This window comes from Myotis davidii, unplaced genomic scaffold (assembly GCF_000327345.1).
Source record: "Myotis davidii unplaced genomic scaffold, ASM32734v1 scaffold85, whole genome shotgun sequence".
In the NCBI taxonomy this organism is placed as follows: domain Eukaryota; kingdom Metazoa; phylum Chordata; class Mammalia; order Chiroptera; family Vespertilionidae; genus Myotis; species Myotis davidii.
The window spans coordinates 200,456-218,721 of NW_006296404.1; the positions used below are offsets into that span (position 1 = coordinate 200,456).

General features: G+C 33.8%; 1 protein-coding gene across 6 annotated transcripts in view; it reads left to right on the plus strand.

The window, feature by feature from the left end:
• The window catches only part of ACSL4 (acyl-CoA synthetase long-chain family member 4), an 87,381-nt gene extending 70,447 nt beyond the window's left edge, over nt 1-16,934 (plus strand). For all 6 annotated transcript variants that reach the window (XM_006771354.2, XM_006771356.2, XM_006771357.2 and 3 more), the window contains exons 12-16: nt 1,575-1,649; nt 4,109-4,300; nt 6,287-6,401; nt 9,468-9,625; nt 14,103-16,934. In XM_006771354.2, coding sequence (XP_006771417.1) covers nt 1,575-1,649; nt 4,109-4,300; nt 6,287-6,401; nt 9,468-9,625; nt 14,103-14,260 — 698 coding nt within the window. In that variant the 3' untranslated portion in view covers nt 14,261-16,934. The remainder of the gene's footprint in view (nt 1-1,574; nt 1,650-4,108; nt 4,301-6,286; nt 6,402-9,467; nt 9,626-14,102) is intronic.
• The last annotated feature ends 1,332 nt before the right edge of the window (nt 16,935-18,266 follow it).

An 18,266-nucleotide genomic window follows, 5' to 3' on the forward strand; every position in this document is an offset into this window, starting at 1 on the left:
TCAATAGCCTATATCAGTTTTCTCAACTTGGACACTATTGAAATTTTGAACCAGATAATTATTTATTGTTGGGGGTTCTCCCATGAATTAATTATAGGATGTTTAATGGCTAGATAGTAGTAGTAACCTACTCCCCCCTGTTGTGACAATGAAATATCTCCAAACATTGCCAACCTGGGCAGAATCACCCCAGGTTGTGAAACAATGGACATAGTAATTTTTGTGGATTATCCCAGTTTTGCTTTCAATTTATTGTGTCCAGAATTGGTTACAATGTCCAAATGCCATTATCCCAAACTGTCTGTGACAGTCATATTACCATCCTTAAAACCATTCAAGCTTTGAAATCATCTGATTATTTTTAATATATTTAAATTTGATCATTTCTTCCCATTTATTCACTGGATCACTCCCTCCCCTACATGCCACCTTTAGCATCCAACCTTTAATTACTTTATACTGCTCTTAGGTAACAGTCTTTCAATGGCTATGTCTGACTCTAATATGTAACTTCTGATTCATCCTGTATACTCCAGTCAGAATCATCCACCTCAAATATTGCTTCACACCTAGTGAACCTAGATTTCAAAACCTCTTTAATCTGACACCATTGTACCTACCCATTATTATTTTGCATTTCCCCCCACATGTATACATACCTGGCTCTTCTCTCTAGACAAGCCAATCTTCTCACCATTCCTCATGCATGCATTATTGGTCCCACTTCTCTGTATTTTCTGTTCCCTTTTCTTGGACTACCCTTTTTTAAAAAGCTGGTCACAGCCATCTTCTAGTGTCCTCTTCAATTAAGTCTTCCCCAACTATTTCATTTTACATACTAGTAGATCTTTCCAGTCTCTAAGACACTGTTGTGGTCAACATCAGTACCATGTAGTTCAGTATTTCGATGTGCTCTAAATTGTTTCACATGCAATTTTCCCAGGCAGTTTGTTGGTAAGCTCATTGAGGGCAGGGTTGTCTTATCCTTATGTTGTCCTCACAATATTTAATATATTGTTAGGTATATAATAGGCTGTCAATAAATACTTGATATTGCTAGTAAAAATCACAAATTACAAAAGAATAATATCATCACCATCTTTGATAATAGCAGCTAACATTTATTGAACAATTTATTTTTGCCCACATATAATCTTGTTTAATCCTTACGCATGTTTCTATCTGAAATAGATAAAGAAATGGGGCTTAGAGAGGTTAAATAACTTCTCTAAATTTCACAGCCAATCAGTGAATGGTAGAAAAGAAATTCCAATCAAAATCTGTCTTATCAGAATCCACATAGATAATGGTGGAGCCAGCTTTCCTCCTTTAACAGATTTTTGTACTTAATTATCTGAAATGTAGTCATGAGACTAAAAAACGATGTAACAACATTGGAATCGATTGCACTATTGAAATGAAGTTGACATATTGAAAAATGATCACAGTTGGTACTCTGTTCTCTTCTTTTGTCATCTTGCAGAATCTGGCTATAGCTCTAATATTCCTGTTACCACATTGGTGCGAGCATGGACTGTGGTATACTAATATCTTTGTTGCTTCCCCCCTCATAGTTACCGACTATACTACTGGCAGAGTTGGAGCCCCTCTTATTTGCTGTGAAATTAAGCTGAAAGACTGGCAGGAAGGTAAGAATTTTATAAGTGCTAGTGATTCTAATTATGCTACAAACCACTGTGAGCCTAATGACTTCCATTTCTTTTAAGTGTTAGGTAGTCTGTTGTGGCTTATTTCCTTTGCTTTCGTTTTTCTCAGTAACATCTGTAGGTTGCCAAGAGGAAAAGAAAATCTCTCAAATCTAGCCATGATGATTCAGAATTTGGGAATAGTTGATGGTAAAGGGGAAAAATTCTTAGTGGAGCAGTCCTCGGTTAGGGGAAGATGTGTATCATTTTCAGAAGATTGAGTGACTAATCACACACACGTGCGCGTGCGCACACACACAGCTTCTTAGGTCCTCATCCCAGCAAACATTTTTATAGTTGAGACTCAATAATCCAACTATTTGTATAGTTGAATTTTTGTACGTAACTGCAAAAGCAAGCACACTTAAAGGAAACCTGCACTTACAGACATTAGTGGTAATCGTTTTTACAAATCAGTTGACAACAAAAGGAAAACACTTTGTGTCTTCCTATGATGAAATTGTTTAAAAAAATACTAAACATATATCTAAACTGCAAAATTAACAAATAATGAACAACCTAGCCTTGCCAGATAACGGAAGAATAATTAAAATGCTTAAGATTTTAAAAGAGAATATACAGCTTGAGATGGAACCACAAACTGAGAATGTAAAGGATTGGTTACTTTAGAGGACATCCCTTAGGTTGTTCAAACCCAAGAAAATGAATAGGCTTTATCTGCCATAAATCTAAAGTTTCTAGCAGTGTTTCTGCTATGTGGCTTTCTTATTATGTGCATTATTTTTGGTGCTTTATGAGAAAATAACCGTTTTTTAAAAAATACTATATTGAAGAGCCAATTTCATTCCCAAGCATTTTATATCCTGGGAATAAGTCCTTTCTCCCATAATAATGCCTGTCCAATTTTTGAATGAAAATCTGAAGAAAATGCAGATAGTATAGGGTGGGCAAAAAGTAGGTTTACAATTGTAATACAAATCATACAAGAATAAACTCTGTTTCACATACTCACAACTATAAACCTACTGTATGTATCCTTGTGTATTGAGCACCAGCTTCAAAATCGTTTTATGAGATGGGTTATTCATTAGACAGTGTAATCAGAGAAACAAAGTATATAGTAAAACTCAATAAGGAGATTTTTTGCCTTTAATTTTTATTTTCTGATTTCCTAGTATTGTGCTGCAATGTCAGTTTTGGGGAGTGGGTCCATTTTTGGATATGTATTTATTTGGAGTTTTCCTTGCTATGAAGGAAATTTTGCTTTATATAATAGGCATGATCTTAATGCTAATAAGATCCTACATATAATGGGGTTCATCTTCTTGAAATATTGAATAGTTTTCTATTTAAAGAGCATCTAACAGCTGAAGGGAATACTGCTTTTAATCCTCTGATGACATAAAGTCTAATTAGCATGTCAGTTTATAAGTCAGATTTTTATATATTTTCCTTGAAGTAAGCCTTATTCAGTAATAAACAGATAATGAATACTGATTAACTATTTTAATGATTATTTGTCAATTAATTTGGTGTTTTAATTTTTAAAGTCATGACTGGTCATGGGAAAAATTAATAAAATAAAATTTCGCCCTAGCTGGTTTGGCTCAGTGGATAGAGCGTTGGCCTGTGGACTGAAGGGTCCAAGGTTGGATTTCAGGCAAGGCTACATGCCCGGGTTGTGGGAGGCATGCAGGAAGCAGCCAATCAATGATTCTCTCTCATCGTTGATGTTTCTATTTCTCTCACCCTCTCCCTTCCTCTCTGAAATCAATAAAAATATATTTTTAAAAAGAAAATAAAATTTATCTCCTGTTTCCCATAGCCTCCCTTTCTCATTTAGTGTTGTTGCCTTTGTAGGCATTTACTACCTGCTCCCTTTGATTAAAATCTCCTTAGGAAAAATTCGAAATGCATTGCTATAAACAGATTATTAATTTACTTATAACAGCTTCCAGTGTTACCCTTCTTGGGAACAATTTTATCTTAACAAAGAGAGCTCTATGAACCCTAAACTTTAATGATATTCTAAGTGTGAAATATTATGGTCATGGGAAAGTTTAGGGTGGGTGGTGGCTGGTGATTATCACAGTCACCCATTGTCGTCATGTAAATCTGAATAAATACAAACTGATATTCTCCAATAAAGTGATGTACAATTTGATCAACAGGAAAATATTTTCAAAGGAGCTTTAAGAATTAATGCTAGATCAGGCAAAGGACTTGTATACATTCATATAAGCCTAAACAATGGACACAGACACCAGGGGGGTGAGGGCATGAGTGGGGGAGTCGGGAAGAAAGAAAAAGAATTAATGCTAGAAGAAGTCAATGAGGGGGCAGGAAGACATATGTAATACTTTCAACAATAAAGATTTAAAAAAGTAATGCAAGTACATTTTGTTTTAGAACAATAACTAATTTGCTTCAATGATTTCCAGGTGGTTATACAATTCATGACAAGCCAAACCCCAGAGGTGAAATCGTAATTGGTGGACAAAATATCTCTATGGGATATTTTAAAAACGAAGAGAAGACGGCAGAGGATTATTCTGTGGATGAGAATGGCCAAAGGTGGTTTTGTACTGGTGATATTGGAGAATTCCATCCTGATGGATGTTTGCAGATTATCGGTCAGTATATTTCCTTGTTTGTGGTTTTCTTTAGGTTTTGCAACTTCAGCATATATGAAAGATAATATTGGTCAAGTCATTGATAGTGTTGATGGTTCCATTGGTTTAAACTTTGGGAAAGTTATTTAACTTATGTCTGTGCTTCTCCATCTGTAAAATAGGGATATTTTACAGACACAGCATATTGACCTGGTATGGCTTTTATTAGAATTAAATGAGTTTATATATGTCAAATATCTAGAGCAGGGCAGTGCCTGTATCAAGTAAATGGTAGCAACAGCAGCAGCAGCATTTGAGATGGGGAGGATGGGCAGGAAAATAGCAGATGGATAATAAGAAAACAAAAGTTGCTCAGAAGAGGTTTTTTTGTTTGTTTGTTTTTTGTTTTTTGGTCAATGGCATATGGTTCTCTCTAACCATCTACTGTAACATACCCTATTCTATTCATTCCTCACCCAAGAGGCATTCTGGGCCCAGTTTCCCTAGTCGCCATTTATATGGCACTAGCTAGCCCTGAACCTTCGGAAATTATGTCAATCCTAAGCATTAATCTGTTCTTTTGAGAATGTCAGTTGGTTTTGCATTGTCGTTTTTGAGCCTACTGAAATAGACTTATAAGTTCAGAAATCTATGCCAAATGACCCTATGCTATTCACTTAATTTATTTTTAAAATATATTTTGTATTGATTTTAGAAAGAGAGGAAGGGAGAGGGAGAGAGAAAAACGTGGATGAGAGAGAAACATTGATAGGCTGCCTCCTGCACGCCCCCTACTGGGTATTGAACCAGCAACCTGGGTATGTGCCCTGACCAGGAATCAAATCAGTGACCTCTTGGTTCATGTGTTGACGCTCAACCACTGAGTAACACTGGCCAGACGCTATTCACTTTAATTAGGAAAAATAAATAAAAAATTGACTGGCTGGTAAGGATTCTGGTCTGGTCCTTTTAAAGCCATAAAATTTCCTCAGTCATATTTCTAGTAATCCATTTAAATCTGTCTCTGGAACCTTATCTGACATGAGTATAGTTAATATTTTTTAGGGAAATTTGACTTTTTATCCAGAAGTTTGGTCTGTTGGGGAAATTTCTAAGAAATATGGCTCAATCTAGAATCAATACACCCCACGTTTTTCTTGATCCTTAATTGCACTGGAATCAAATGTTTCTTTTGGCATGTAGAGTGGGTTCCCAGGCAATGGGTAGGCAAGCCAACACTCACATGAAGGTCATAAGGCAAGTTAATGTTTGTTCATGCTGTGCCATCCTGTGTCGGACATCCTTAGAGCACTACCATTTTAACAAGATAATGTCACATAGGGAACAATGGGTAATTAATATATATTGACCATGTTCTGTATGCCATTTATTATACTGCATGCCTCTAAGAGGTAGGTGTCGTTATCCCTGATAACATTGAGGATTGGGAAGGTCTACTGACATGCCCAGGATCATATAACTAGTAACTGGCAGAGCTACCATTCAAGACTAGTGATGCAAAGTCCTGTTTTTTCTATTAACTTTGTTATAATGTTTAAGATTATAAGATATTAAAGCTTTCAGTATAGTGTATGCAGTTTTAGCTGGTACTTCTTTATTTTACCTAGGCATCTTCTTTTTTTAAAATATATTTTTATTGATTTCAGAGAGGAAGGTAGAAATAGAGATATTGAAACACCAATGATGAGAGAGAATGATTGGTCAGCTGCCTCCTGCACGCCCTCCAGTGGGAATCGAGCCCGCAACCCAGGCATGTGTCCTTGACTGGAATTTAACACAAGACCCTCCAGTCCATAGGCCAACGCTCTATACACTGAGCCAAACAGGCTAGGGCAACCTAGGCATTTTCTTAACTGACATGTATAATAAGATTTTAGAAGTATCTTTATAAATAAAGATTAAGCAATGAGATTTTAAAAAATCATTAATTGTACAGACCTTAATAAAATGGACTATGGATAACTTAACATTCTTTATGACTTACAGATCGTAAGAAAGATCTGGTGAAGTTACAAGCAGGAGAATATGTATCTCTTGGGAAAGTAGAAGCTGCATTAAAAAACTGTCCACTTATTGACAACATCTGTGCTTTTGCCAAAAGGTAATTGTAAAAGTTATGTTAGTTTCATATACTTACAGTAAAAGGATAATTGGAAAAAGTTTGATTATGTGTAATAATAATGAGGGACACATTAAACTTTCATCAGAGTTGGGGAATGCTATATATTTCTGAACGTTCTTGAATTCAAGATTATTTGGGATAATCCAGACATTTTAACTATTTATTAAACCCCTACTATGTCTTGCAAAATACTATGCCACAAAACTCATTTAATTTTCCTAATAACTGAAACTTAGCATAAGTAATTTTTCCAAGAAGATAACACAGCTAATACAAATTTTCTAAATAAAAACCTGAGAGATTAAACCATTTTCTTTATATTTTAATGTTTTATTTTTATGGGCTTTACTAATTCCTTTAAAATTTCTAAAAAACACAAGACAAAATGTAGTATCTTAACCATTTACTAAGTGTATTGTTCACCAATGTTAAGTATATTTTGCAGATCTTTTCATCTTGGAAATCTAACTTTATATCAATTAAACAATCCCCATTTTCCTCTCCCCCTCAGTTCCTGGCCACTACCATTCTACTTTCTGTTTTTTTGTGGGGGGTTTTTGTTTGTTTGTTTGCTTTTAATTTGACTATTCTAGATACCACATATAAATAGAATCATACAGTATTGGCCTCTTTTGCTTAGCATAATGTCTTCAAGATTTTTCTATATTGTAGTATGTGTCAGAATTTCCTTCCCTTTTAAGGTTAAATTATATAACATTGTATTTATAGAGACCACATTTTGTTTAGCCATTCATCCATCAATGGACCTCTTGGTATGCTTCTACCTCTTGACTATTGTGAATATACTGCTATGAACAGGGATATGCAAATATCTCTGCAAGTTCCTGCTTTTAATACTTTCCAATATATACCCAGATGTGGGATTAACGGTTCCTGTGGTAGTTCTACTTCTATGTTTTGAGGCACTCCCATACTGTTTTCCATAGCAGCGGCGCCATTTTTACTTTTCCACCTGTAATACACAAGGGTTCCCATTTCTTCATATCTTCACCAACACTTGTATCTATTTTTTATAGTACTCATAATAATGGGTGAGAGGGACTATCTCTCCTTAAGGATTGGTGATGTTGAGCATCTTTTCATACGCTTGTTGGCCCATTTGTATATTACCTCTAGAGAAATGTCTAGTCAAGTCCTTTGTCCATTAAAATTTTGTTCTCTTATTTTCAATTATACAATACAGTGTTACCAAACACAGTCACCATGATTTACATTAGATCCTCAGGCTTATTCATCTTATAGTTGAAAGTATGTATCCTTTTACCAACCTCTCCCTGTTTCTTCCAAACCTAGCCCTTGGCAATCACTTTTCTACTCTCTGTTTCTATGAATTTGACTTTATACATAGAAAAAGATTCCACATAGCTGGATAATATTTTATTTTGTATGCATGTATGTATGTATGTATATATGTATGTGCATATATATCACATCTTTATCCATTCTTTCGTTGATAGATACCTTGATTTTTTTTCTATATTTTGGCTATTGTGACTAATGCTGCAAAGGACATGGGAACATGGGAATGCAGATATTATATCTTCGATACCCTGTTTTCATTTCCTTTGGATTTATACTGAGGAGTCGAATTGCTGGTTCATATTCTGTTTTAAAATGTTTGAGGCACCTTCATACTGTTTTCCAGAGTAACTGAACCAATTTATATACAAACCAACAGTGTATGAGGGTTCCCTTTTCTCCACATTCTAGTCAGCATTTGTTATCTCTTGTCTTATGGTTTGTTTGTTTTTTAATTATTCTCTTGTCTTTTTGATAATAGCTATTCTAACAGGTATAAAGTAATATCTCATTGTGGTTTTGATTTGCATTTCTTTCTCTGATGATTAGAGATATTGAGTAACTTTTCATTTGCCTGTTGCCCATTTGTATGTCTTCTTTGGGAAAATGTTTATTCAGTTCCTCTGCCCTTTTAAAAATCAGATTGTGCTTTATTTATTTATTTATTTTTAGCTATTGTGTTTTATGAGTTATTTATAATTTGTATATTAATTCCTTATCAGATAGATATGATTTTCAAATATTTTCTCCTATTCCATAGGTTGTCTTTTCATTTTGTTCATGATTTCCTTTGCTCTGCAGAAGCTTTTTTGTTTGATGTAGTCCCATTTGTTTATTTTTGCTTTTGTTGCCTTTGCTTTTTCTGTCAAATCCAAAAAGTCATTGTCAAAACCAATATCAAGGAGCTTATTCCCTATGTTTTCTTCTAAGAATTTTATGGTTTTAGGTCTTTGCCCGTTTTTAATTGGGTTATTTTTTATTGTTATTATTGAGTTATAGGTGGTTTTTATATATTCTAGATATTAACTGCTTATCAACTACATGATTCACAAATATTTTCTTCAATGCCATAGATGGCCTTTTCACACTATATTGACTATATTTTGACACACAGAATTTTTTTTTATTTTTTTTAGGATGCAATACCGCAGATTTAATTATAAGCAGTGGAATGAATGTACAAAGTTGGGTTATGGACACACAGAATTTTTAAAATTTTTTGTTGAATTCTCATTTGTCTATTTTTTTTATTGCCTGTGCTTTTGGTGTCATGGCCAAGAAAGCATTGTGAAGTCCAATGTCATGAAGCTTTCTCCCTATATTTTCTTCTAGGTGTTTATAATTTTAGCTCTTACATGTTTAGGTCTTCAGTTAATCTTTGTATACGGTATAAGGTAAAGGTCCAATTTCATTCATTTCCATGTGGATGTCTAGTTCTCTTAACACCATTGATGAAGAGACTGTCCTTTACCCATTGAGTGATCATGGGACCCTTGTTGAAGATCATTCTGCCATATATACAAGGGTTTATCTCTGGGCTCTCTATTCTGTTTCATTGGTTTATATTGTCTGTCTTTATGCCAGTACTATGGCTTTACTCTTAATGAAACTGTAACAAAAAGAAGTATGCATTTGAAATTATATTGTAATGTATTATTTCATTGAAAACTTTACTTGCTCTCAGTGTTTTAATTTCTAATTTGTTTTTATATTATATATTTTTAGTGACCAGTCCTATGTGATTAGTTTTGTGGTTCCTAATCAGAAAAGGTTGACACTTTTGGCACAACAGAAAGGAGTGGAAGGCACTTGGGTTGATATCTGCAATAACCCTGCCATGGAAGCTGAAATACTGAAAGAAATTAGAGAAGCTGCAAATGCCAGTAAGTAAGAAATTGCTTGACTTTAAATCCCTTAAAGTCATTTAATGGTATCTTGAATAGGTTCTTCAAGATGCCTGTTTGTTTTATTTTTATAATAAAATACATGGGTTTAGAAAACGGCTCCTTAAATACATATAATGAATTTTCATGTTGGAAGGATTCTTAAATGTTATATAGTAGAATAACCTATCTACTTATTTATTGCATGTTGCAACATCCTTGCTAAGTAATCATCTACTCTGTGTTTGGAATGGTCCACCTTTGTTCTGATAGTTCATAATGATGTGACCTTGTGTGGATCTTTTATTATTTATCATTGTGTATCCTACTTGTTGTGGGCACTTTGAATCTAGAGGTCTCGGCCCTTTAGTTCTGAGAAATATCTGTATATTATGTTTTGTTTGTTTGTTCTTCTTTCAGTTTTTCCCTCCAAATTCTGTGTTTGTGTTTTTATCTGGGACTATTTATATGGAGATTGGATCCCCTGCTTTAATCCTCTAATTTTCTTCTTTTGTTTTCTGCATCAATTTTATTTATATTCTGGCAGTGTCCTTAACTTTATCATCTTCTATCTTTTGAATTTCCAGTATCAGAATTTTATTTTCCAGAGCTCTTTCCTACTTTCTCAGTGTTCTTTCAATAGCATCCTGTTGTTCTTTCATATATGCAGTTAATATGTCCTCTCTTATTCTTCTGAGGATATTAAAGGGATTCCTTTTATGAACTTATCTTCTGTTATTGGCTGTTTCCTCCAAGTTCCACTGTCTGTTTACTTTGGTCATGGCCTCTCATATATCTGCTGACTCTTGTCTGTCCAGTCACATTTGAAAATGAAGTATTGAAAACCTGTTTGTAAATTTAACTGGGCTCACTGGAAAGTTATTCAAATGTTAGTGTCTTGAGTCATTGATCTATTTCTCCAAAGATTACTTCTTCAGTTTCTTGCCTGGGGTTGTTAGCCTGACTAAAAGAGGAAATTGGAAAAAGGCTGGGAGTGGAGTGAGTGAGTCTTAACCTCATTGAAACCTTCTGTTTCCAGCTTTATTCCCTCTCCCTATTGTCCTTGAGTTCAGTCTCTAGTTCAGTTATTCCAAAAAGTAAACCTGTCTCCAGCTTGGTTGGGAAATAGCAGGATGAAGGAGAACTGTCCTGTGAACAGTGTATTGCTCATCTGTCTTCAGAGACACCATCTCAGGAGATTGGTTTGCTTCTTACGGGCTTCTTGTTGGCAGTTCTCTTGGCTCCCAAACAGTGACTGTTAGTACATTGCTTTTGGTCTTCTAAAATTTCATTGAACTCTCTCTCCCAGTGTTCTCTTTCTTTCGTTTCAGATTATTTTTTCCTGTGGTTAATGCCTTTTTAGTTTTAAAAATTATTTTAAACTGTTTAAATTATTTCATAGGGGGAGTAGAGATGAAATATGTCACCTTCATTTTTAATTGGATGCTGTTAACCTAGTTTTCACCTGTTGCTTTTCCTCTTAAAAGATAAAAGTATTATTTTTCTGATTGTAGGTTATCTGTATTCATTATACATATTGGACAATATAGAAAAATATAAAGGAGGAAGTAAAAATCACTTGATAGTAGTTATCTTTGGGTGGTGACATTGCATTCTGGTATATAATCACCTATGAACATGATCAGTATTTTTATGTCAGTAGATATAGAATTACATTATAATTTTTAATAACTAAATAGTATTATAGTATAAGTGTATCCACTTAAGTTCTGTTGTTTGACTTTTAAGATGACTTCTTTTTTCCTCCAACTATGAACAAATATAACACATATCTTGTATACTCAGTTATTTTCTTATGTAATGATTTTCTTAGTATGAATCTCTAACAATGTAATTTTTGAGTCAAAGAAAATATATATTTTAAAGGTTTTTTCTATGTTGCCAAATAACTCCTCTTTCTCCAGAAAAACTGGGCTAGTTTATACTCTTGTCATAGATGCACAATCACACATATTTTCCTAATCACACTACTATTATTTATTTTTTAAATTAACTACTTAGGTTCCATTTTGGTTTTGAAATATAGGTAGTAATGTTAGCTAGAAAGTTAAAGTTGAAAAACTGTATTTCCTTAAGAAAAACATTCTTATAGTTAACTCTGGGCACTATAAAGTTATTTAAGTAACAGTTGCCTATTATTACCATAAAGATAGTGAATTAATGTTTCTCTTTCTTAATGATGGTTTTGTTAATTATGGTATTATTGATATAGCACACTTTTAATATCACCATGCTACCAGGATTTTTATTGATATAAATCCAGATTTTCCCCCTTTAAATGTAGTATTTCAAAAAGTATTTCAGCCTATAAGCTGTTAGTCACTCTCTGAATGTACTCATGGAGTAGAATGTGACTTGAATAATTTGTCATGTAACTGTGAAAAACAATAATTGGGAAAGTCAAGCTGTATCACAATCAGGTGGAAAATGGAATAAAATTCTAGGACCTGATAGGCCCCCATAACATTTCTGTGCTGGAATGAGGAATGAAATTGAACAACTCATGATTTGGTAATGAACTAAACATGAGCTGAACACATAAGCTTTTCTGTGCCACAAAGATTTCTCTTGTCAACCTTTTGTTTGAAATTATAATTTTAAGACAAACCAAAATGTATAAAATAATCTTGACTGTATCCATCTATATCTGTCTGAACTTATACATATTTCATAGCAGTTGTTTTCATGTTTTAAATATAAGTGAAATATATGTAGTATCATAACACAAAGTATGGAATTGTTTTGAGGTGATTTTTCAACTACCAGTGGGTAGAAAAACTGCTCTTTACTCCCACCTGCTGGTCACATTTTGTAGTGTTCTAGGTAATTCATAGAAAAATGCCACATTGTAAGATCATTTTTGTTTTTTCTTTCCACTAATCTTGCCTACTTGTTGACATTTTATCCTGTTTATAGGAAACTGTGATTGCTCTTTGCCGCCCCCTATAGCCTGTGGTACTAGATAATGTTTAGGAGTTCCCAAAACAAAACCTCTAATGCAGCCTTTTTTTTTTTTAAGCTTTGAACAGGATTTTAGTTAATAAAGATTAAATATAGGAACTTTTATATAAATGTGTTAAATTTGCTCTTGTGCAACTGAAGTAATGTGCCTGCCCTGTCCCAATTTGGTCAGTGTTTCTGAGTTAGAACCTGTGTAAGCAGGGACAGTAATATGAAAGAAACGATTTTGGAGGCAAATCTATAGTTGAGAATTTGTTTCCTTGAGATCCAAATGTGATCTTGGGAACAGATGGGCTTATTTCAGGCACTGCTATGTAACTAGGCTATAATATATCAACAGGGTAGACATGATTAATTTGAGCAAGTTTTTGTTCTTTTTCTACCTATTCAGGCATTTCTTTTAAAGTTGGTTTTAAGTAATTTGAATGATTATTTTTCACACTCAGCTTTATAATTTTCTCTCATTTTTAATAAGAAACTAATTCAACCAATTTTTCATAAAACTCATACTAGTATTAGAACAAAAACTTCCATGAAATTGAGTTCTTTTGTAGTTGTCACTGAAACAAAGTTGTTTCTAAAGTCACTAGGCTATTAGCAGTAGTTTTTAAACATGCAGATGTTTGCTTTTTCAAAATTGGTGTTTTAAATAATTGCGTATAAAATACAGCTCATCTGTAGATTCATATTACTGTCAGTGGGCCTTCAGAATTTTAAGGATGAGCTTGTATTAATAAGTAATGATGAAATATAATTTATTGAATTTAAAATTATTAAATACTGTATTTATTGCTTTTGTGCCCTTATTTTCTTACATTTCTTTCAACATGTTGAGTTGTCTCTCTCAAATAATAAATATGCTGCAGTTTATACCAATGAAAAGTATGAAATTCACAATCCCCTTTTTTATTCTGACTTGAAAGTTTAATAAAGCTTATGAAGAACAGTTGTCTAGAGACTTAATTTTCTGTAGAATGAATTAATAAATGTGGATATATTTTTTGAGGGCTGTCATGTAGCCCTGAACAAAATTAATACTCTGCTTTTATAATAGGTGAGACAAATATATAATACATCGGGTGGTCAGTTGTTGTTTTTTAAGAAAACATTGTAAGAAGATATAGGGAGTCAGAGACAAAGGGACTTCTGTTTTGTTATGAGTGGCCAGGGAAGTCTTCTCTGAGGCGGTAGCATTTGAGTGGACACTGGGATGAAGTAAGGAATGAGCTGTGCATCTGCAATGGGGAAGACCATCCCAGGCAGAGGGAATGGCAAGTAGAAAGACTCTTAGAGGGAGATTGTCAATTTATATATACTTTGAGAAACATAAAATGAAATTGTAAGCTAGTGGTATCATTAACTAACACACGGTTAAATAAGCTTGCCTCATCCCCTGCATTATCTAGGTAAATCCTGCAAAATTCATGTTTTATTAATTGTTTTTCTCCCACTTCCCCACTCCTCTCCCCCTGTACCTGCCCCCCTCTCATTCCAGTGAAGTTGGAGCGTTTTGAAATTCCAATCAAGGTTTGCTTGAGCCCAGAACCATGGACCCCTGAAACTGGTTTGGTCACTGATGCTTTCAAACTGAAAAGGAAAGAACTGAAGAACCATTACCTCAAAGACATTGAGAGAATGTATGGGGGCAAATAAAATGCTGTTCTCTTTATGATTGCGCAGTAGGTGGCCTGGTGGTTTTTAAGACTTTTAAGCCTTGTTGAACTATCTGTTAGAATGTGAAGTATATAATTCTAAAGACGTGATAATAAAAAACCCCAAACGTGATTAAAATAATTGTTGAATCAACTTTAACTTAGTTTTGCATAGTCGTAGTGAAGCTGAAATTGAAAAATTGCTTCCTTTTAGTTGTTACTAATTTTAGAGTAAAAATTCTGTTTTTAAAAATTAGCCTAAGATACTTGTTTTTACGAGAAAATTATTTAATGTTGAACAAAATCCATTGGAGTTGTAGTAGAATGTAGTTTGATGAAAGTTGCAGCTTCCAATGTCTATTGTCTTCCTAGTTCAGAGGAAGCTTAAAAATATTAAGCATGACAAAAAACATGTATTAACACTACTCAAAACAGAAGTGCTACAGGCCTTTTAAATTCTCTTCTAAACATTTGTCCTGAAGGAGAAATTAAATCATACTATAACATAGAGAATCAACACCTTGCAAACCATTTTAGGATTCATAATTGTTGCATAGGTTAGAATAGAATTATTATATATTGTGAATAATTACAGTGCCTGAATTAAGACTAAAACAACATAAACTCACCAAAAATATCTAGTAATATATTTAAAGGGAACTTGAACTTCTGTTTTTGAAACTTGGAGGTCTAAAATCAGTAACTGTAATTATTTGAATGACTAAAGATTACTTAAGTACATTTGAAAAAATGGTGAAAATTATCTTTCTCTGTTCAAAATAGAAGACTGAGACCAAGAGTAAACTGATAGGAAGTTATTCAAATTTTAATAGGAAGCATTTTCTCTGTTAGGAAAGATGAAATCCTAAGTGTTTATAGAGTTATCACCCTTGCACAGCACTAAACCTGGGAAAGGATTTAGACTCTGAATTGATCTTTGATAGCAGGGACTGATTTTAAAATGTGCTCATATTAAATTACACATGTAATTTAAGGTCTGTTTGCAGTTCTGATTGTATTCTTGAGCAGTAGTTCATATTTTGAAAACCTTTCATTTTGCTTTAATTTTAGCAAAGCGGGTTATGACTTCCCCAATATCTTGTTTGAATGTATGGAATGATTAATTCACTTGGATGAGTTTGGGGAAGTTAAAGGGAAGAACACACTGTTACTACTTTTTTCCTGTTTGTGAGAAGAGTTTAAAACTGGAAAATGCTGGATTCGGGAGAAGGGAAGTTACTCAATAAGGAGCTGATATTTGTACAGTAACTTGGCATGTGGGCTTCTTTTTGAATCTTTAATTAAAATCAGGGATTATGTGTCCCTGATAGATATTCACACTTGAACCATAGTTACTGTAAACAGCAAAAAATCTTAATACTGTTACTCTTTGCACTTTTTTCTTAATCGTTTTACATATATATAAAGCTTATATTGCTTTGTACAGATGTGGGCCACCACTGCAACAAAATACATTCTTTTTGCTCTAAAATATTTATAAGGAAACTATTTAAATGTTATGTATATGGTGGTAAAAAGGAAAAAAAATCATCTGGTGTTATTATTATCAAGAACGAAGGTTTTTGTAAAGATTTCTGTTCAGTGTTCTGCAGTGTAAAATTTGAGGCACGTTCTCCCTGCAGTTATGTATATGTGAGTATTTTCATTCTTCCCAACTTGCCTTTGAGGAGTGATGAACCATTATTATCAAGTAGACTACTATTCAGCTTCTACTGTTCCTGGCCCACTGTTAATCCTTTAAGGATGATTTCCTTAGACATTTCAATATATGACTTTCGCCCGCATTCAGAATGGTGATTTTAAATGTGCAAGTGCATGCATATTCAGATATTTGCACCCCCACCCACTTCCATCTCCCGAAAGCTAGACCACTGCCAGCTAATCTGTTGTGTAGGTCCTTTAGAAATACATAATTAACACTTAAGGTTGGGTGCTGCTAATTCTTTGCGAAAATCCAAATATTGTTAAGGGACCAGGGAGATGCCACTACCCCCTGATTTTTCATTAGGAAATATACATATTTATGTAAACAAATCTTTCCATATTCATAGTGACTTTTTAAGTATTTGAGCCTAAAGATTTTGATCCTACATTTCTATACGTGTTTAAATCATTCACTATTCTTACATGTCAGCCATTCAAATAAAGTGTACTTTAAAACTTTACTACAGTTAATGTACATTTCTAAGTAGAACACTTGTGACCTTTGCTTTAATTTAATGAAAGTGTCTTGCCTCCTTGACAATTGTATTGATTCTTTTTTTTTCTAAAGTGGTGATATAATTGTATGGCTTTTCAGAACAGAGACATGGGTGAATGATTTTAAAAGTCAGAAGTTAAGGAAAGTAATATTTCTTTGGTCATAAAGACTGATTAAAAATCCTCATCTATATTTTCTTGATAGCATAGGACAAATGTTTTGAGGTGAGATGAAAACAGGTTTAAGACTGTGTGATATTTGGGATTTGGAGAAAAATATTTTAATTTTCAAATGTAGTTACAAATTAGAATGTGTTCATATTTGTACTTTCTGTTTAAATGCACGATTGCAGGATTGTTACTTGGATTTTTGTGTTTCTTCTTGATGAAAAGTTCTGTTCTTGTTTTTAAGTTTGTACTCGAATCTCAAGAAATAAATCCACCCATGTTATCAAGTTAATTTGTGCTTAATTATGCACCAAGGTAAAGTCTGCAAGTTTGAAAAAATATTAGCCAAACTTTTAAGTACATATATTTAAAGTACTCATCTTTGTTTATGGAATTGTATTAAGCAGTCAACCTGGTTTGTGTAAGATCCACTCATACTCCAGTTTGTAGTATTTGAACCCAAAAGCTGTTACTTTGATGCAGTTAATAGAGTAGAACCCTTTAACTGATATTGTGAGACAAAACATACTCATGTTGTGTGAATTATTAGTAGGTGCTAATTAATGATAACTGTTGCATTTAGTGTAATTAAAATTTATGGAGAAATTAATTTATTATTATATGATAGTTTTTATTTTAAAAAAAAGTGTTAGAGCTCTGGAACCAGTTAGAGCTTTGCCACTCACTAGCTTTGTGACTTTGGTTGGGCAAGTGACTTACATCCCTCAGCTGCATTTCTCCATCTGGAAAAGTGGGGTTGACTGATAATAGGCTCTAGCTCATAGGGTGGTTGTTAGGTAACATGAGTTAATTCATATGAAGTGTTTAAAACATAGTAAACTTATGTTAACTGTCACCATTATCATCATTATTGTATTCAGACAGTATTCATCAGTCAAGTTGTCTAATGTATTGCTAGCATACTCGGGGCCTTAAAGGATTAATGGACTTTGTAGAAAGAGCTCTGGTTTCAGAGGTGAGGAAACCTGGGCTCATTCTTTCACTAGCTTTGTAACCGTGGACAAACCCCCTAATACCCTCTCACCCCCACAACCTTAGTTTCTTCTTCCCTTTTATTTAAAAAAAACTGGACTTCAAAAATATTTGTTTGCAAAAAGGGAAAGCTGAATGACAGAAGATGTAAGGGATGTAATAGTATATGACAGTGGTTCTCAACCTTCCTAATGCTGCGACCTTTTAATACAGTTCCTCATGTTGTGGTGACCCCCAACCATAAAATTATTTTCGTTGCTACTTCATAACTGTAATTTTGCTACTGTTATGAATCATCATGTAAATATCTGATATGCAGGATGTATTTTCATTGTTACTAATTGAATATAATTAAAGCATAGTGATTAATCACAAAAACAATATGTAATTATATATGTGTTTTCCAATGGTCTTAGGCAACCCCTGTGAAAGGGTCATTCGACCCCCCCAAAAGGGTCGCGACCCACAGGTTGAGAACCACTGGTCTATGAGGTCCATTACAACTAGGTTTTTTTCTTTTGTTTTTTTAATTCTTTATTGTTTACAGTATTACATAAGTCTCCTTTTTCCACCATTGACCTCTCCCCAGCCACTCCCACCCACACAGCACATACCCTCACTCCACT